The sequence below is a fragment of the Anneissia japonica genome, unplaced genomic scaffold (genome assembly GCF_011630105.1).
Source record: "Anneissia japonica isolate Jap-2015-1 unplaced genomic scaffold, ASM1163010v1 scaffold287921_len548085_cov176, whole genome shotgun sequence".
Classification (NCBI taxonomy): Eukaryota; Metazoa; Echinodermata; class Crinoidea; order Comatulida; family Comatulidae; genus Anneissia; species Anneissia japonica.
Window position 1 is genome coordinate 370,786 of NW_022750794.1, and position 15,830 is coordinate 386,615.

Genomic DNA, 15,830 nt, shown 5'->3' on the forward strand with positions numbered 1-15,830 from the left:
CTGGATACCTTCTGTAAATCATTTGATACTGTGTTGCGTGACAAATTACTAATTACAGCATGAAAGCTGGTATAAGATGTAAATTTTGGACAATCTTAAAGAACGTGTACGGTTAAGTTAGAACATTTAGATGCTTATTTCTTAGAAGTGACAGAAGCAGTTAAACCTGTCTCTTATACACATCTAGATGTGTATAAGAGACAAGTCTGTGCTGTTAATTGTTGAATTTTATATGTAACTGAATAAAAGCTACCGACCATATGTGTCCTCCCACCATTTTAACTTTCTGTATATTTGTAATACGTCGTATTCTGGTGTATTTTTAACATTTTGACGTTATTACTTTAATAGACGGACGGACGGACGTATGGATAGATAGGTAGATAATAGTACAATAAAATATTAATAAGACTATAATGTACTTGGAAATTATAATTGCAAATTGTTTTTTTTTTCGTTGGTAAATTAAGTTGATTGCATGTTTTTTTGAATTTTATACATGTTCTTGATGGTAGTATAAGTTAGCTTCAGTTTGAAATTGCATAGCCTTAAGTTACTGACAGGTTAAAGACGATAATTAGTTTCGTTTAACTTTCAATAATATTGGCATCAGTGTAAATTATAATTGCAAATTGTTTTTTTTTTTTCGTTGGTAAACTAAGTTGATTGCATGTTTTTTGGAATTTTATACATGTTCTTGATGGTAGTATTAAGGTAGCTTCAGTTTGAAATTGCATAGCCTTAAGTTACTGACAGGTTAAAGACGATAATTAGTTTCATTTAACTTTCAATAATATTGGCATCAGTGTAAATTATAATTGCAAATTGTTTTTTTTTTCGTTGGTAAATTAAGTTGATTGCATGTTTTTTGGAATTTTATACATGTTCTTGACGGTAGTATAAGGTAGCTTCAGTTTGAAATTGCATAGCCTTAAGTTACTGACAGGTTAAAGACGATAATTAGTTTCATTTAACTTTCAATATTGGCATCAGTGTAAAATCGCGTAGAATTGCGACTGGTGTTACTATTCGCTCGAAAGTAAACGTTTCTTAGCGGGGAAATACAGGAGGTTGCAGATTTACTACAACATGATGAGGATGTAGCAAATAACTTGAATCAATTAGAGAATCAAGAGTTAAGCATACACCTAATGTTACAGCACAGCAATGGTTTTAATTTAGAACAATGTATTATATATGTAGAATAAAAGAGGAAACGAGGAGAATAGAAATGGTGGAGGAGACAGAGATTAGAAATGCAGCAAAAATTTAAATTTAAATTAAATATAATTGAGTGCTACTCAAGGCTCTGTAATCCTACACAAAAATGGTAAATGCCATGATTAGGGAAGGGTTCCTAAATTGAATAAGGATAAAGATGATGCATATATTAAGCCTGTGCTTTTGAAAATTTGACTGAGGCAAATAACTAGGATAAAAACATTTGGTCCGCAAAATTGACTCGTGAGTTGACGGGAAAATTAAACAGGCATAAGTTAGATAAGCACAGGGCCAAGGACTATGACGTGTTAAAGAAAGCTATGATTATTGAAATATGAAAGGGCTACATAGACTTAGAATGGCCTTTAGAACAGGAAGAAAAATAGATCGGAATATATTAAAGGGTGGGTAACCGATTTACAGTATCAATTTAACCATTACCTACAATTTTTCCAAATAATGGAAACTCCCCACATAGGCACATCTTAATATTTACGAAGGTTCCGATTATCATAGTATTATTAGCCTAGGCCATTATGGGTAGGGGGTAAGAAGATCTTCGATGAAATTCCGAAAAGGTGACTGGATACCTTCTGTAAATCATTTGATACTGTGTTGCGTGACAAATTACTAATTACAGCATGAAAGCTGGTATAAGATGTAAATTTTGGACAATCTTAAAGAACGTGTACGGTTAAGTTAGAACATTTAGATGCTTATTTCTTAGAAGTGACAGAAGCAGTTAAACAGAGTTGTGTTTTTGTCACCGATCCCTTTTTCTATCAAAAGAACTAGTAAATATGTTCCGTTCACAGCAGAGTGTGGTAGGCCTATTTATAAATGAAACACAAATGGACTGTTTATTCTTTGCAGACGATGTTGTTTTTAAAAGCGAATGACGCTTTTAAAGCAACATCGTCATCTGCAAATGATGTTGTTTTAATAGCATAATTTTCTATTAAAACAATATCTTCTGCAAAGAATAAACAGCCTATAAATAGAGAATGAAAAGAGAAATTTTAGCACCAAATTTTATAACTATATTCAATTCTCTTAAATTATAAAATAATTATTTTAATGAATGTATCGTAATTTTATATAATGTTTACTGTGTCTCTTGTATTGTCTTGTACTGTTTTGATGCTCTTAGGGTTTACTATTTTGATGTATTTTATCGTATTCTAAATGTATTTGTAATTTATTGTAAAGTGTGTACCTTTTCTGGTCTCTTTTACTGTAGTTTCACTGTATTTCAATATTCTTATGAATTACTGTTTTAATGTATGCCTATTTCTATCGTACATTAGTGTATTGCCATCGGATACAAAAGTGTATACCGTAATACCTCGAATAGAAGCCCAGATCTTCTTCTTTTTTTTTTGGATCCTTGGATGGGCCACTTTTCGAGATGGGTCTCTTTTCGAAATGGGCTTCTGTTTGAGATTACTTTTGCAAACTAAAAAAAAGGCGGGTGGGCTCTTGTTTTCAAAATGAGCGCTGTAAATTCTGTAATCGCTACTATACGTCCTTTTTTAACTATGGAATTCGAAATTCTATTTTTTAAATTTTAACCATGCTGTAAAATAAAATACTATTAAAGCCTGTTTTCCACTAGGCGAAGTTCAAACTACCAATTTCGTTGAAGCGAAAACTCCGATAGAAATTGAATGCGCATGCGCATGAACGACGCTTTCGATTTGCGCGAATAAATTCGCCTAGTCAAAAACCGGCTTTATACTGACACGCTATCATATTAAAGCCGCCCAACAGATATAACCATAATGGGCCAAACTCAGCTTACAGCCTTCGGCGGGGTATAAATAAGTTTAACTGTCTTCTCTTGTCACCCTCCCATCTTTTGAGAGACTTAAAAGCCAATATGTTAAGGGTGTTGGTGGGGTGGGGGTCTGGACGTTGACGATTATCACCCCATATGTATTATTTAAATAATTCTGTGAAGGCTGCAAGTATTGACATATATAACAGAATATTATAAATGATATTGAATACTGCTAATTTTAGAAAGACCTTTGCAAATGAAAGTCAAATTGACTTTTAAATAAAGAACATGAGCGCGAGCCAATAATAATTTTGTTTATAGAGATAGGCCTACTGGTAAAGGACTCACTGAAGTGGAACGTTCTCCTACCTACCGGTATTACATCTGAATACCCTGCTGCTCTCTTTTCTGTACTGTAACTAACGTAATTTTACAAATGAATTCCAACACGTGATTCCTGATGATGACATAATAAACTTGGAGTATGTATTTTCCTATCTTATCTGAGATTAATCAGTGGACCTTTCGGTAAAGGATACCGTATTGTAAAAATGGATTATACAATTAATACATGGTAAAATGGATGGATGTAAAAGTTCTGTATTCGTCACTGATTTATTTTAGTGATTAACATGGTCGCTTTATAATATATTTTATTCCATTATATTTTGTGAACATTATACGCATTTGTATCAGCCGCACTCACTGAAGTGGAACGTTCTACTGCATCTAATACTCTGCTCTTTCTCTGTACTGACTTAATAACGTAATTTGACAAATGAATTCCAACATGTGTTGCTTTTGCAGCGTAACAAGTCCTCGTCCAATATTTTGTAGACTCCTGTGTGTGTTGATTGTATTATCAAAGATACTAGAAACAAGATAGAGTTCGCCACAGAAAAAACTCTGTTCCACTGAAATGCATGGTGGGAATACAAACAATGGGGCGCCGCGTATGACTGGATCTAAAAAAACTTCTGCCACCGTTACATAACTGTGAATACATAACCTCCTTTTGGGGAGGTTGAAATCGTTGCCATCCATAAGATACAAACAAGTAGGTATAAATAAATCAAAACAATAAAATGACAAACACAAAAGCGCAGATTCATATGACCGGACTCTGATTAGTAATAAAGTTTTCCTCCATAGTGGAAAAAGAAGGGCGCCGCTTGCGTCTGGTTATACCAAAGATCTTTCTTTCGTTATGCCGAGCCAGCCTAGCGACAGAAGGGCGCCCTTTACGTCTGGACCAAGTATAGAAAACTAGCAATATAAAAAGAGAAGGGCGCCGCCTACGTCTGAACCAATTTCCGCCTCTTTTTTGCTATGTGAGTATTTCTAGTGTCTTCGGTATTATGCAATATTGGAAGTGAGCCCTCTGTGTCGGGAACTCGGAGATGAATAAAGATGGCGATAAAGGCCTATATACATTTTATCTTAACGTTAATATTTATTCCGATAGTTTTTGCTGTTGTATGTGTATCTCATATAGTGGTTTTTAAGGTATATTTTTTCTGTAAAGATGTTTAGTATAGGAGAGCAACTTGATATTGCTTGCACTTTTGCCAATCCTCAGGTAATACATCTTGTTGATTGTTTGTTGTGTCTTGTATTACTTTTACCTGAATATTGATTAAATGAAATGAAATAGAAACGACAATAAATAGTGTCAGTAGTTAATGTTCTGCGTGAGAAACAACTCATCAATGTTTTTTGTAAAATTATCTTTTACGATATTTTAATGGACATAAATAGGAACTCAAAATATGCCAATAATGGTACTAAGATATTTTGTAAGAATGGTGCTACGATATATTTCTTCAGGGCTGTGCACGCGTCTGGACTGTAAATCGTCCCAAACATTTTGTCTTGATAGACATAATAATCCAAATATCAAATCAGGATACAGGTGTCATGAACAATCACCTAATGCCGATGAGGCTGAAAACAGAAGGAACCAGTGTGTTATTGATGGGTTGGTAAAGGCAGGAAAGTATACTTTGAGTGAGACACTGCATGCGCAGCCTGCTGTGGACGGCAGTATAATTCCCAATGCATGTTATACAAATGAGTTGTGTTAACGAGAAATAGGTGGAAAAATACGAGCATATAGTTATAGTAGACATCAAAAGTAATGTTTTATCAGAGCCAGTTAAGGTAGCAGTAGTGGACGGATTTCATAAGGTGTATGCCTAATTTTGGGTCATGATTTAGATACGATGTGTGCTCGAATAACGGCAACAGACATTTGCATTATGACTAGAGGGCAGGTCCAGAAAATTAACCTTGATGATGCTAAATTTGCATCAGAATTAATTAATGGACGACTTAGGTAGCCTAATCAAGTCAAAGAACTTAAACCGAAAATTAGCAATACTAATAATGCCGATATTGGTAAACAAACCCAATTTGATGGGGAAATCAAATACAGATGAAACTAAGAATTCAGACGTTGACAGTATGTTAATGATAGGCCGGCCTCCTAATCAACAGGTATCACAAAAGGAAGGGGACAAGAATATTGTCTTAGATGGTGGCATTGTAACTTTTGACAGACAGACCTTAATTAAAATACAAAAACAAGATTATTCCTTACGTTAAATTTGGGACAGGGTACCGTAGCTTTAGAAAATGACATACATAAACTCCGAGTCTGTTTTTGTACGAGTGATGGGTGGCGGGGGGGGGGGGTACTAATGAGAAAAAGGCAGAGAAAAAATACATCAAGATGAAATAGAACAAAAAGTGTTGTGCCCAAAAAGTATAGACTAGAAATAATGGAAATAGGACACGATTTGCTATAGCAGGACATGGGTGGAGAAAACAAAGAACAGGATTCTTCTAATTTTTATTTATTTATTTATTTATTTTTTGGTCAGGATTGTTTTCTGATATAGCCAGATAATATGCTAGATCTTGTCCCTTATGTCTGAAAATAGAAGACTAAACATATGAAACATCTGTTACTCCCTATGCTCATAATTGACATCCACGTATAGGCATAGGATATATAGGGCCAGTCCATCTCAAAGACATAGACATAGACATCACTTTATTCATCCTCACCGTTTTATTTTTATTTTTCTTCCGCCCTACTCTGATGATCTTTAAAAAATAAGTACGTGAAACAATGATAAATAAAAAAGTCTCGCCTAATGACCAAGAAACCACTTAATTAGGAGGATATTAACTTAGAATTAAGGGGAGAAGTTTATGTAGGATTTTAAAAATGTAACTTGTATGAGATAGGGAATTAGAAGCAAATGTATATAATTTCACTGTTCCCTGTGTAAATATTGTACATATGGACTCGTTTTCTTTCTCTTCGTGAAGGCGTCATCGAAGGCGATGTTATGATAATAATTAAGACACTACACACACTGGCTGGGAGCAACTGGAATTCTTTTACTTGACACATTTTTAAAAATATTAGTTTTGATCATTTTGAAACCTTCTGTTAAAAAAACGCCATGAGCTGTATTTTTGTCACCGATCCTTTTTTTTTTTCTATCAAAGAGCTATCAAATATGTTCCGTTCACAGCAGAGTGTGGTAGGCCTATATATAAATGAAACACAAATGGACTGTTATTCTTTGCAGACGATGTTGTTTTTAAAAGCAAATGACGCTATTAAAGCAACATCGTCATCTGCAAACGATGTTGTTTTAATAGCATAATTTTCTATTAAAACAACATCTTCGCCAAGAATAAACAGCCTATAAATAGAGAATGAAAAAGCGAAATTTTAGCAAATGTGAATTAAGATCCTTAAATTTTATAACTATATTCAATTCTCTTAAATTATAACATTAAAATAATAATGTTATAATTCTCTTAAATTATAACATTATTATTTTAATGAATGTATCGTGATTTTATATATTGTTTACTGTGTCTCTTGTATTGTCTTGTACTGTTTTAATGCTATTTTGTTATATTTACTTTTTTGATGTATTTGATAATTGTATTCTAATGTATAAGTAATTTATTGTCAAGTGTGTACCTTTACTGGTCTCTTTTACTGTAGTTTTACTGTGTTTCAATATTATTATGAATTACTGTTTTAATGTATGCCTATTTCTATCGAATGTTAGTGTATTGCCATCGGATACAAAAGTATGTACCGTAAAACGTCGAATAGAAGCCCTGACCTTTTTTTTAGGATCCTTCGATTTGTCACTTTTCGAGATGGGTGTCTTTTGGAGATGTGCTTAGCATTCGTGACACTAAGGAATTACAAGCCAAACTTCTGCAATAAACCGACATGCAGACTCATAAATCCATCCAAATCAGAACTCGGAATCATCTGCATGCAAATACTTAAACGAATAAACAGGAAAATCTTGGAAAACACCAAGCTAAACCAATGAGCAGGACTGATGACGTTATAATGGTATAACACTATTCTAAACAAACCACGTTACTCATTCATCTGCTTCGACATCTGCGATTTTTACCCATCTATCACCGAAAATCTACTAAAAAGCACCAAGTTTGCATTCCATCATGATCACATAACCGAACAAGAAATATATTTCATACTGCAAGCTAAGAAGATTTCTCCTATTCAGCAAAGAAACACCATGGTGCAATTTTTGCATTTTCTTTTGAGGGACCGCACACGTTATAGTACAGTATGTTTTGTTATATCCCCACCATGTAATGCATTCGTTACATACCTTATATTAACGATTAAAAAGAAATATATTATAGGACTATTATACTATATGTATATAATTATCCGGCCCATGAAATATTATTGAAGTAACCTATTATTATAGTAGGCCTAATAATTACGAGTCAACAGACTTGCTGAGCCACTGGAATTTGTTTCTTTCACAACTCTTTAAAAGATCAGTTGGTTGTCGATAATTCTAATTCCTTCTGTTTAAAAATACAACGCCATGCACACAGTCGTAGTTGTTCTCTTCTTGTCTATTCCTTTGCACTGTTGTATCTACACATTGCCTCTATATTAATGACACCCTCTTTTATAACAATATCATGACGTCTTCATTTTAAATTACTCAAATCAATAACTACGTAATTACATACATCGACAAGGTATATTATGAACAGGTTATGACGAAAAATGCAGTATATTTCGGCTAAAAGCAATTTGACAAATGACGATATTTGAGGCAAATGAAATCGATTAGATAAACTAACATCAAATTGACGATTTATATAAGAACTCAATGATGCTGTACAATACTTAACGGTGAGTTCAGTATGAGTGATGAGAATGTCAGAGCTAGCTCTCCCACGAACACTCTTAATCATTTAATAATCGATGTAACATCTCTATGTTGAATGAGTTTGAACGGAGAGCACTGTAATAGGCCTGCTTTTAAGACTGGTATTTCCGTGAACATTTTAAGGCTTATAGAAATTAGTGGTTATTTATTATACAAACTAGAAGAGATAAAGAGAACATCAAATAGACGATTTATATAAAAACACAGTCACGTGCAAAATATTTGACAGTTCAGTATGTCATATCAATATCGATAAAGCATCTTCATGGTAAATGCGTTTGGACTGATGAGACTGTAGGCTGTATTTACGTTAACATTTTTAAGGCTTGAAGTACTTCTATAGTGATTGATAAACTGTGTTTTTATCTTAATTTAAAAAAAAGGAAAAAACGATCTCTATAAAATAGAGCTGCTCCATTTGGACTAATTAACAAGTTGATGCCAGTTAGTGCTGTAATAAAAACATAAAAGGGGACATAATGAACAACACAGATTTAACTTCCGCGATTTGTGTGTTTCCTAATACTTTGTCAATTCCTCAAGGTTTGATAACGCTCTGTATTGTTACAGGAAATATATTCGTAATTGTTTCTGTCTACAATATCCGATCGTTGCAAAAACCGTGTTACATAATATTAGCCAGTATGGCAATCTTAGATTTATTAACCGGGGTACTTGGTATCATTATTTGTCTCCAACTTGCGTTATATGGACGCTTTTTTTACCTTGGAAACTCATCTGGTTGGCTCCTTCAGAGACTGGTCGTATCAACAATGGGTTCGTCTCTTTTTCACCATCTGATTTTAGTTGGGGAGAGATATTTTGCCATCATGCATCCATATAGGTACATTGTAAAAGTGCACAATCGATCGGTAGTATTATTTTTAATTGCTATGTGGACAGTTGGACTTCTATGGACAGCTATTATTCTCTCACCGTTGTACAATGAGGATGTATATAATAAGGTGCATTACGTAGGCCTGATTATGATAGCGCTTCCAACTTACGCCTGTCATCTGCGTATATACTGTGAAGTAAAGAAAAAGGCTCGTCAGGTGTCGTCCTCAAGCAGTCGAGCAGTACAGCCTAAAACAAGCGACTTCAAGGCAGCGCGGGTTACTTCAATAATACTTGGTGTTTTTAGTATGTGTGTACTGCCTTTAATTATATACAGCATTGTCTTCGAGGAAGACGAAAACAGTCGATGCCGACTTCTATTTTATTTCTCTTATTTATTGCTATACATTGATTCTATTTTAAACCCAATTGTATATGGTGTTTCCAACAAGTCTTTTCGTGAATCTTATAAAAATATGTTTCATAAAATAATATGTAAATAGAGGACGCATCTGCGTATATACTGCGAAGCGAAAAGGAAAGCTCGTCAGGTGTGTACCTGTCGCACTTTGTAATAATCGTCGCATTTTGTAATTCCTGTCGCACTTTGTAACAAATCTGTCACACTTTGTATTAACCTGTCGCACTTTGTAATAACGCTTGGTGGGGGGGGGGGGGGGGGGGGGGTGAGGGGAAGCCTGACAAAAAAGTGGGCGTGGCCGGGCGGCGCTCAAAATCCCTTAAAAGCGTTCCACGGGGCTTCCCAAAAAATATCACATTAAGTGGGGTTTAAAGGCTTTATCGATTTAGGGTCTACCAATATGCAGAAAATACACTTCTTTTTTTCTCTCTCTCAACGAGCGCTATAAAAAAAATCATAATATACATTTATTCAGGACTAAATGCAACGCAGTAAGCCACCGGGTTTTAAAATTATAAGCACAAGTATTTTGTAACACTTGTATAAGACCTTGACCTCGTAGTACCATATACGAGCGCATAAAAAAAATTTCACAATATAGGCCTACATTTATTTGGGACTAAATACAACGCAGTAAGCCACGGAGTTTTAAAATTATAATCACAAGTATTTGTAAAACTTGTATGTGACCTTTACCTCAGGCTCTTAGTACCAGACACGAGCGCAATAAAAATAAATCTCACAACATACGCTTATTTGGGACTAAATACAAAGCAGTAAGCCACCGAGTTTTAAAATTCTAATTCTAATTAAAAGTAAAACTTGTTTATGACCTTGACCTTGTAGTACCATGCACGCGCACAAGAAAAGAAAATCTCACATTTGTTGGTTTGGCATTACCGTACGACGTAATCCAGTAAGTCACCGAGTTGGAAAATTATAATACAAATTATTAGTAAAACTTATATATGACATTGACCTTTTAGTATTAGTCATCCATAATATGTAACATTCTACAATATGTTTTATATCCATTAAAAGTTATAACATAGTTGAATGAAACAAGTTATTACAAAGTGCGACAGACTTTATTACAAAGTGCGACAGCTTTGCGTATTACAAAGTATGACAGACAGCTTACAAAGTGCGACATGTTGATTATTACAAAGTGCGACAACAGTTATTACAAAGTACGACAGGTTATTACAAAGCGTGACAGATTTGTTACAAAGTGCGACAGGTTACAAAGTACGACAGTACACAGGTATCATCCTCAACAAATCAGGCAGTACAGCCCAAGAGAAGCGACTTCAAAGTAGCGCGGGTAACTTTAATCATTCTTGGTTGTTTTAGTGTCTGGCATGGACATGTTTTGATGTATTTGTAAAGATTAAATTTTTTAAAAACACGGCACCTAGACTTTGTAATTAAATAGAAATTGTATTTGATCGACATGGGTATAACACATGAAATGCTGAATAATAATAATAATAATAATAATAATAATAATAATAATAATAATAATAATAATAATAATAATAATAATAATAATAATAATAATAATAATAATAATAATAATAATAATAATAATAATAATAATAACAATAACAACATACAATCCTCATTTCCCGGTTAGTAATTTACCATACCCACCCCACCCCACTCCCCATATAGAAAACAATACGACATAGGGCTCATCTTATTTATAATATAGGCCACACACGTGTGTTTGAAACTAAATATAAGCATTTTCATCATGGTTTTATTTATTACAAACATATTCTTTCGCCATCTATACACATTGAGGCCCTTCTTTTAGGTTAAAATGATCTCTCTTAAATTTGTCTTTCTTGAGTTTGGGACTATTATGTGTTAAATAACTTAAAAGGATAAAACTAAAAAATGCGCGCCAAGCGCGCAAAATATTTTTGTGTTTTTAATTCTAATTTCGTCGGAATTGATGAAAACTCCCAAAAATCTGCAATTTATAGAGGAAATTGGCCTACCGTAACAAAAAATGCGCGCAAAGAATTTTAGAATTTTAGGCACTTTCAGAGGATGCATTTGTCAAGGGGTGGGGAAAGCATGAACAGAGATGTAGGGGTTATGAACTTTTCGCACATTAATGACAACTTAATCAAGAAAGCAAAGACGGGTAGGTGGGTGGGGGGGGGGCGAGGGGAACGTGCTACCGTTAAACACCGGGCGTTAGAGGGCGTAACTAAACATCAACGCCGAGACCAATCCAACATGTAATCAGTCTGAAGAAAGGTACCTGATTGGACCAGAAACGTCACTGAGGTAATATTTATTATTATCTCCGCTGGTTCTAATAAAAAAAAAATAATCCAGCTATAACCATGAGTTTGTTTTTTTTTTTATTTATTTCCTTAAGATTTTTTTTTTTTACTTTATAATTTTAACATCAGACATCATTTCAATGCGGAAAAGCATGTTCTATTTTACAAACTAGAATTCTGTATATATGCTTTTATAATATTCTATTATATTCAATTCAATGTAGAATTTATTTTATACTTCCTTTTCTTCGCAGCACTATTTTGGTGACACCTCCTTTACACCATGCCTGTGCAAACAAATAAATAATTATATAAATTAATTTTCAAATGATAAGATAGTTTATGAGCAGGTCGTGACGGAATGTAATATACTTTCAGTGAAGTTTAATTAGGAAATACTGTATTTTGAAAAACAAATTAGGCTGAAAATAGATAATTGACCAATTGTTTACACATGACGTTTAACATAAAAGGCATCGCAATCAAAGACAAAATTTTTTGTCAAATAAAATTTGATAGTGAGGAAAGAGCCTTATGAAGCTTACTCGTACTGAACATTAGTCGACAGTTACAGCAAGAGCGATGGAAATACCAGTTGTTCTTATGGTGCAAGATCGTAGTGGTGAAGATATTTAGATCGTGAGATCGTGTAATTCATTTAATACATGTATTTATAGTTGACATTCAAGTAGGCTGTTCAATATTACTGTATCCATGAACTTAATTTATTTAAGTTACCGGTACGCAATATCGACGAGAACGTGGTGTCTATAAAAGCCTTCAGCATGGTGAACAATTATACAGATTCCACTCCAATTTGTGTGTTTCCTAATATTTTGTCAATTCCTTTTGGAGTTATAACACTCTGTATTATTATAGGAAATATATTCGTAATTATTTCTGTCTACAGTATCCGATCATTGCAAAAACCGTGTTACATAATGCTAGCTAGCATGGCAATTTTAGATACATTAACAGGGTTAATTGGCGTTGTTGTTGTGGTCCGTCTTGCTCTTTGTGGACGCTTTATATACCTTGGAGATAAAGTTGGATGGCTTCTTCAGAAAATGTTAATATCAGTTATGGGAGCCTCTCTATTTCACCACCTTGTATTAGCGGGAGAGAGATATTTTGCTATCATGTATCCATATGTGTACACTGTAAAAGTGCACAATCGATCGTTAGTGATATTCTTAATTTCTATGTGGACGACAGAAATACTATGGGTTGCTTTCATCCTCTCACCATTGTACAATGCAGATGTGTATAACGAGGTGAGTTACATAGGCAAGATTATTATTGCAATTCCAACGTACGTCTTTCATCTGCGTATATACTACGAAGCAAAAAAAAGGGCTAGAAAAGTGTCATTCTCAACCAGTCAGGTAATGCAGGCTAAGAGAAGCGATTTCAAAGCATTGAGGGTAACTTCAATATTACTTGGTGTTTTTAGCATCAGTGTACTACCTTCAACTATTCACAGCATAGCGTTTGCCCAAGAAGAAAGTCGTCGGTGTAGCATTTTATATTATGTCTGTTTTTTACCGCTATACACTGATTCTATGTTAAATCCGATTGTGTATGGTATTTACAACAGGTCTTTTCGTGAGTCTTATAAAAATATCGTTCATATAGGCCTAATGATGTGTAAATATAGAAGGAAGTTCTAACGAACAATTTTTGCATTTTCTTTTGAGGGACCACACACGTTATAGTACAGAATGTTTTGTTATATCCCCATCATGTAATACATTCCTTACATACCTTACATATTAACGATTTAAAAAAAAAAATATTATTATAAGACTATTATACTATAATGTATATAATTATCTAGGCCTATAAAATAGATGAACATATTATTGAAGTAACCTATTATTATGGTAATAACTACGACGCAACAGACTTGCTAGGAGCCACTGGAATTTGTTTCTTTCACAACTCTTTAGAAGATTACTTGGTTGATAATTCTAATTCCTTATGTTTAAAAAAAACCGCACACAGTCGTAGTTGTTGTCTTCTTTTCTATTTTTCTGTACTGTTCTATCTTCATTTTGCTTCTGGCTGTTTTAATGACACCCTCTTTAATATCAATCATGACATCTTTATTATAAATTACTCAAATCAGTAACTACGTTATTACATACATTGACAAGGTCTATTATGAACAGGTTATGACGGATAATGCAGTATGTATCGTCTGAAAGCAATTTGACAGATGACGATATTAAAGAGGCAATGAGATCAATTAGGTACAAAGAACATCAATTTGAAGATTGATATAAAAAGTCAATCATGTTGTACAATACTTGACTGTCTATTCAGTGTGAGTGATGAAAATATCAGAGCTTCTTACCACGAACACTCGTTATATTATGATCGATGCAAGATATATCTCCATGATGAATGTGTTTGGACAGAGAAAACTGTAATGCTTTCAGACTGGTATTTCCATTAACGTTTTAAGATTAATGCTTTAAATATTTCCCGATAATTTAAGTGTGTTTTTATCTTAATGAAAGAATGAACTCTCAAGAAAATTAGGCTGCTTCCTCTTCCTGCCGTCGGACTTTTAACGTGTTGCTGTTCCGATAAATGCTGTAACTAGAATATGGAAGAGGGAATTGTGAATAATTCCTCATGGTTTGATAACACTGTGTATTGTTACAGGAAATATATTCGTAATTGTTTCTGTCTACAATATCCGATCGTTGCACAAACCGTGTTACATAATACTAGCCAGTATGGCAATTTTAGATTTTTAAACTGGTGCACTTGGTATCGTTACTTGTCTTCAACCTGCTTTTTATGGACGCTTTTTTTACCTTGGAGACTCATCTGGTTGGGGTGTGTTTTGTCGCCCTGGCTCTTTCGGTATACTCTTCTGATTTTTGTAGTAATATTGATCCAAGTAAATCATTTAATATTAAGTTTGCTGATGATACTTGCCTGATTGGTTTGATTTCAAAAAATGACACATCCTTGTTTTATGACTATGTTGAATCTTTTATTCTTTGGTGTAAGGAGAATTTTCTTGAACTAAATGCAAAGAAAACAAAGGAAGTTATTGTCGATTTCAGAAGGAAAAATAAAACTAATCATGAAAATATTGTAATCGATAATGAGAGGGTGGAAATTGTTGAAAAACACAAGTATCTGGGACTGATTATTGATAATGAACTTAACTGGGAAAGCAACACTAAAGAAATCCGTACCAAGGCAAATAAAAGAATGTATTTTGTATATAGAATGAAACGGTTTAATGTTAGCTCTCATCTTATTCATATGTTTTATTCCTCGGTTTGTCTCTTATACCCATCTAGATGTGTATAAGAGACAGATGCAGATGTGTATAACGAGGTGAGTTACATAGGCAAGATTATTATTGCAATTCCAACGTACGTCTTTCATCTGCGTATATACTACGAAGCAAAAAAAAGGGCTAGAAAAGTGTCATTCTCAACCAGTCAGGTAATGCAGGCTAAGAGAAGCGATTTCAAAGCATTGAGGGTAACTTCAATATTACTTGGTGTTTTTAGCATCAGTGTACTACCTTCAACTATTCACAGCATAGCGTTTGCCCAAGAAGAAAGTCGTCGGTGTAGCATCTTATATTATGTCTGTTTTTTACCGCTATACATTGATTCTATGTTAAATCCGATTGTGTATGGTATTTACAACAAGTCTTTTCGTGAGTCTTATAAAAATATCTTTCATATAGGCCTAATGATGTGTAAATATAGAAGGAAGTGCTAACGAACAATTTTTGCATTTTCTTTTGAGGAACCACACACGTTATAGTACAGAATGTTTTGTTATATCCCCATCATGTAATACATTCCTTACATACCTTACATATTAACGATTTTAATTATAAGACTATTATACCTGTCTCTTATACACATCTAGATGTGTATAAGAGACAGATTCTATTATATTCAAACAGATAAATTACAAACACAAAGGATGGGTATGATTTAAACAAATAAAAAAACAACCACATTAGACGG

General features: G+C 33.8%; 1 protein-coding gene across 1 annotated transcript in view; it reads left to right on the forward strand.

Moving 5' to 3' along the window:
• The window catches only part of LOC117121528 (adenosine receptor A3-like), a 17,204-nt gene extending 1,779 nt beyond the window's left edge, over nucleotides 1-15,425 (forward strand). The window contains exons 2-6 of the mRNA XM_033266754.1: nucleotides 5,839-5,878; nucleotides 7,099-7,120; nucleotides 8,833-8,933; nucleotides 14,845-15,039; nucleotides 15,360-15,425. Coding sequence (XP_033122645.1) covers nucleotides 5,839-5,878; nucleotides 7,099-7,120; nucleotides 8,833-8,933; nucleotides 14,845-15,039; nucleotides 15,360-15,425 — 424 coding nt within the window. The remainder of the gene's footprint in view (nucleotides 1-5,838; nucleotides 5,879-7,098; nucleotides 7,121-8,832; nucleotides 8,934-14,844; nucleotides 15,040-15,359) is intronic.
• Nucleotides 15,426-15,830: the final 405 nt, after the last annotated feature.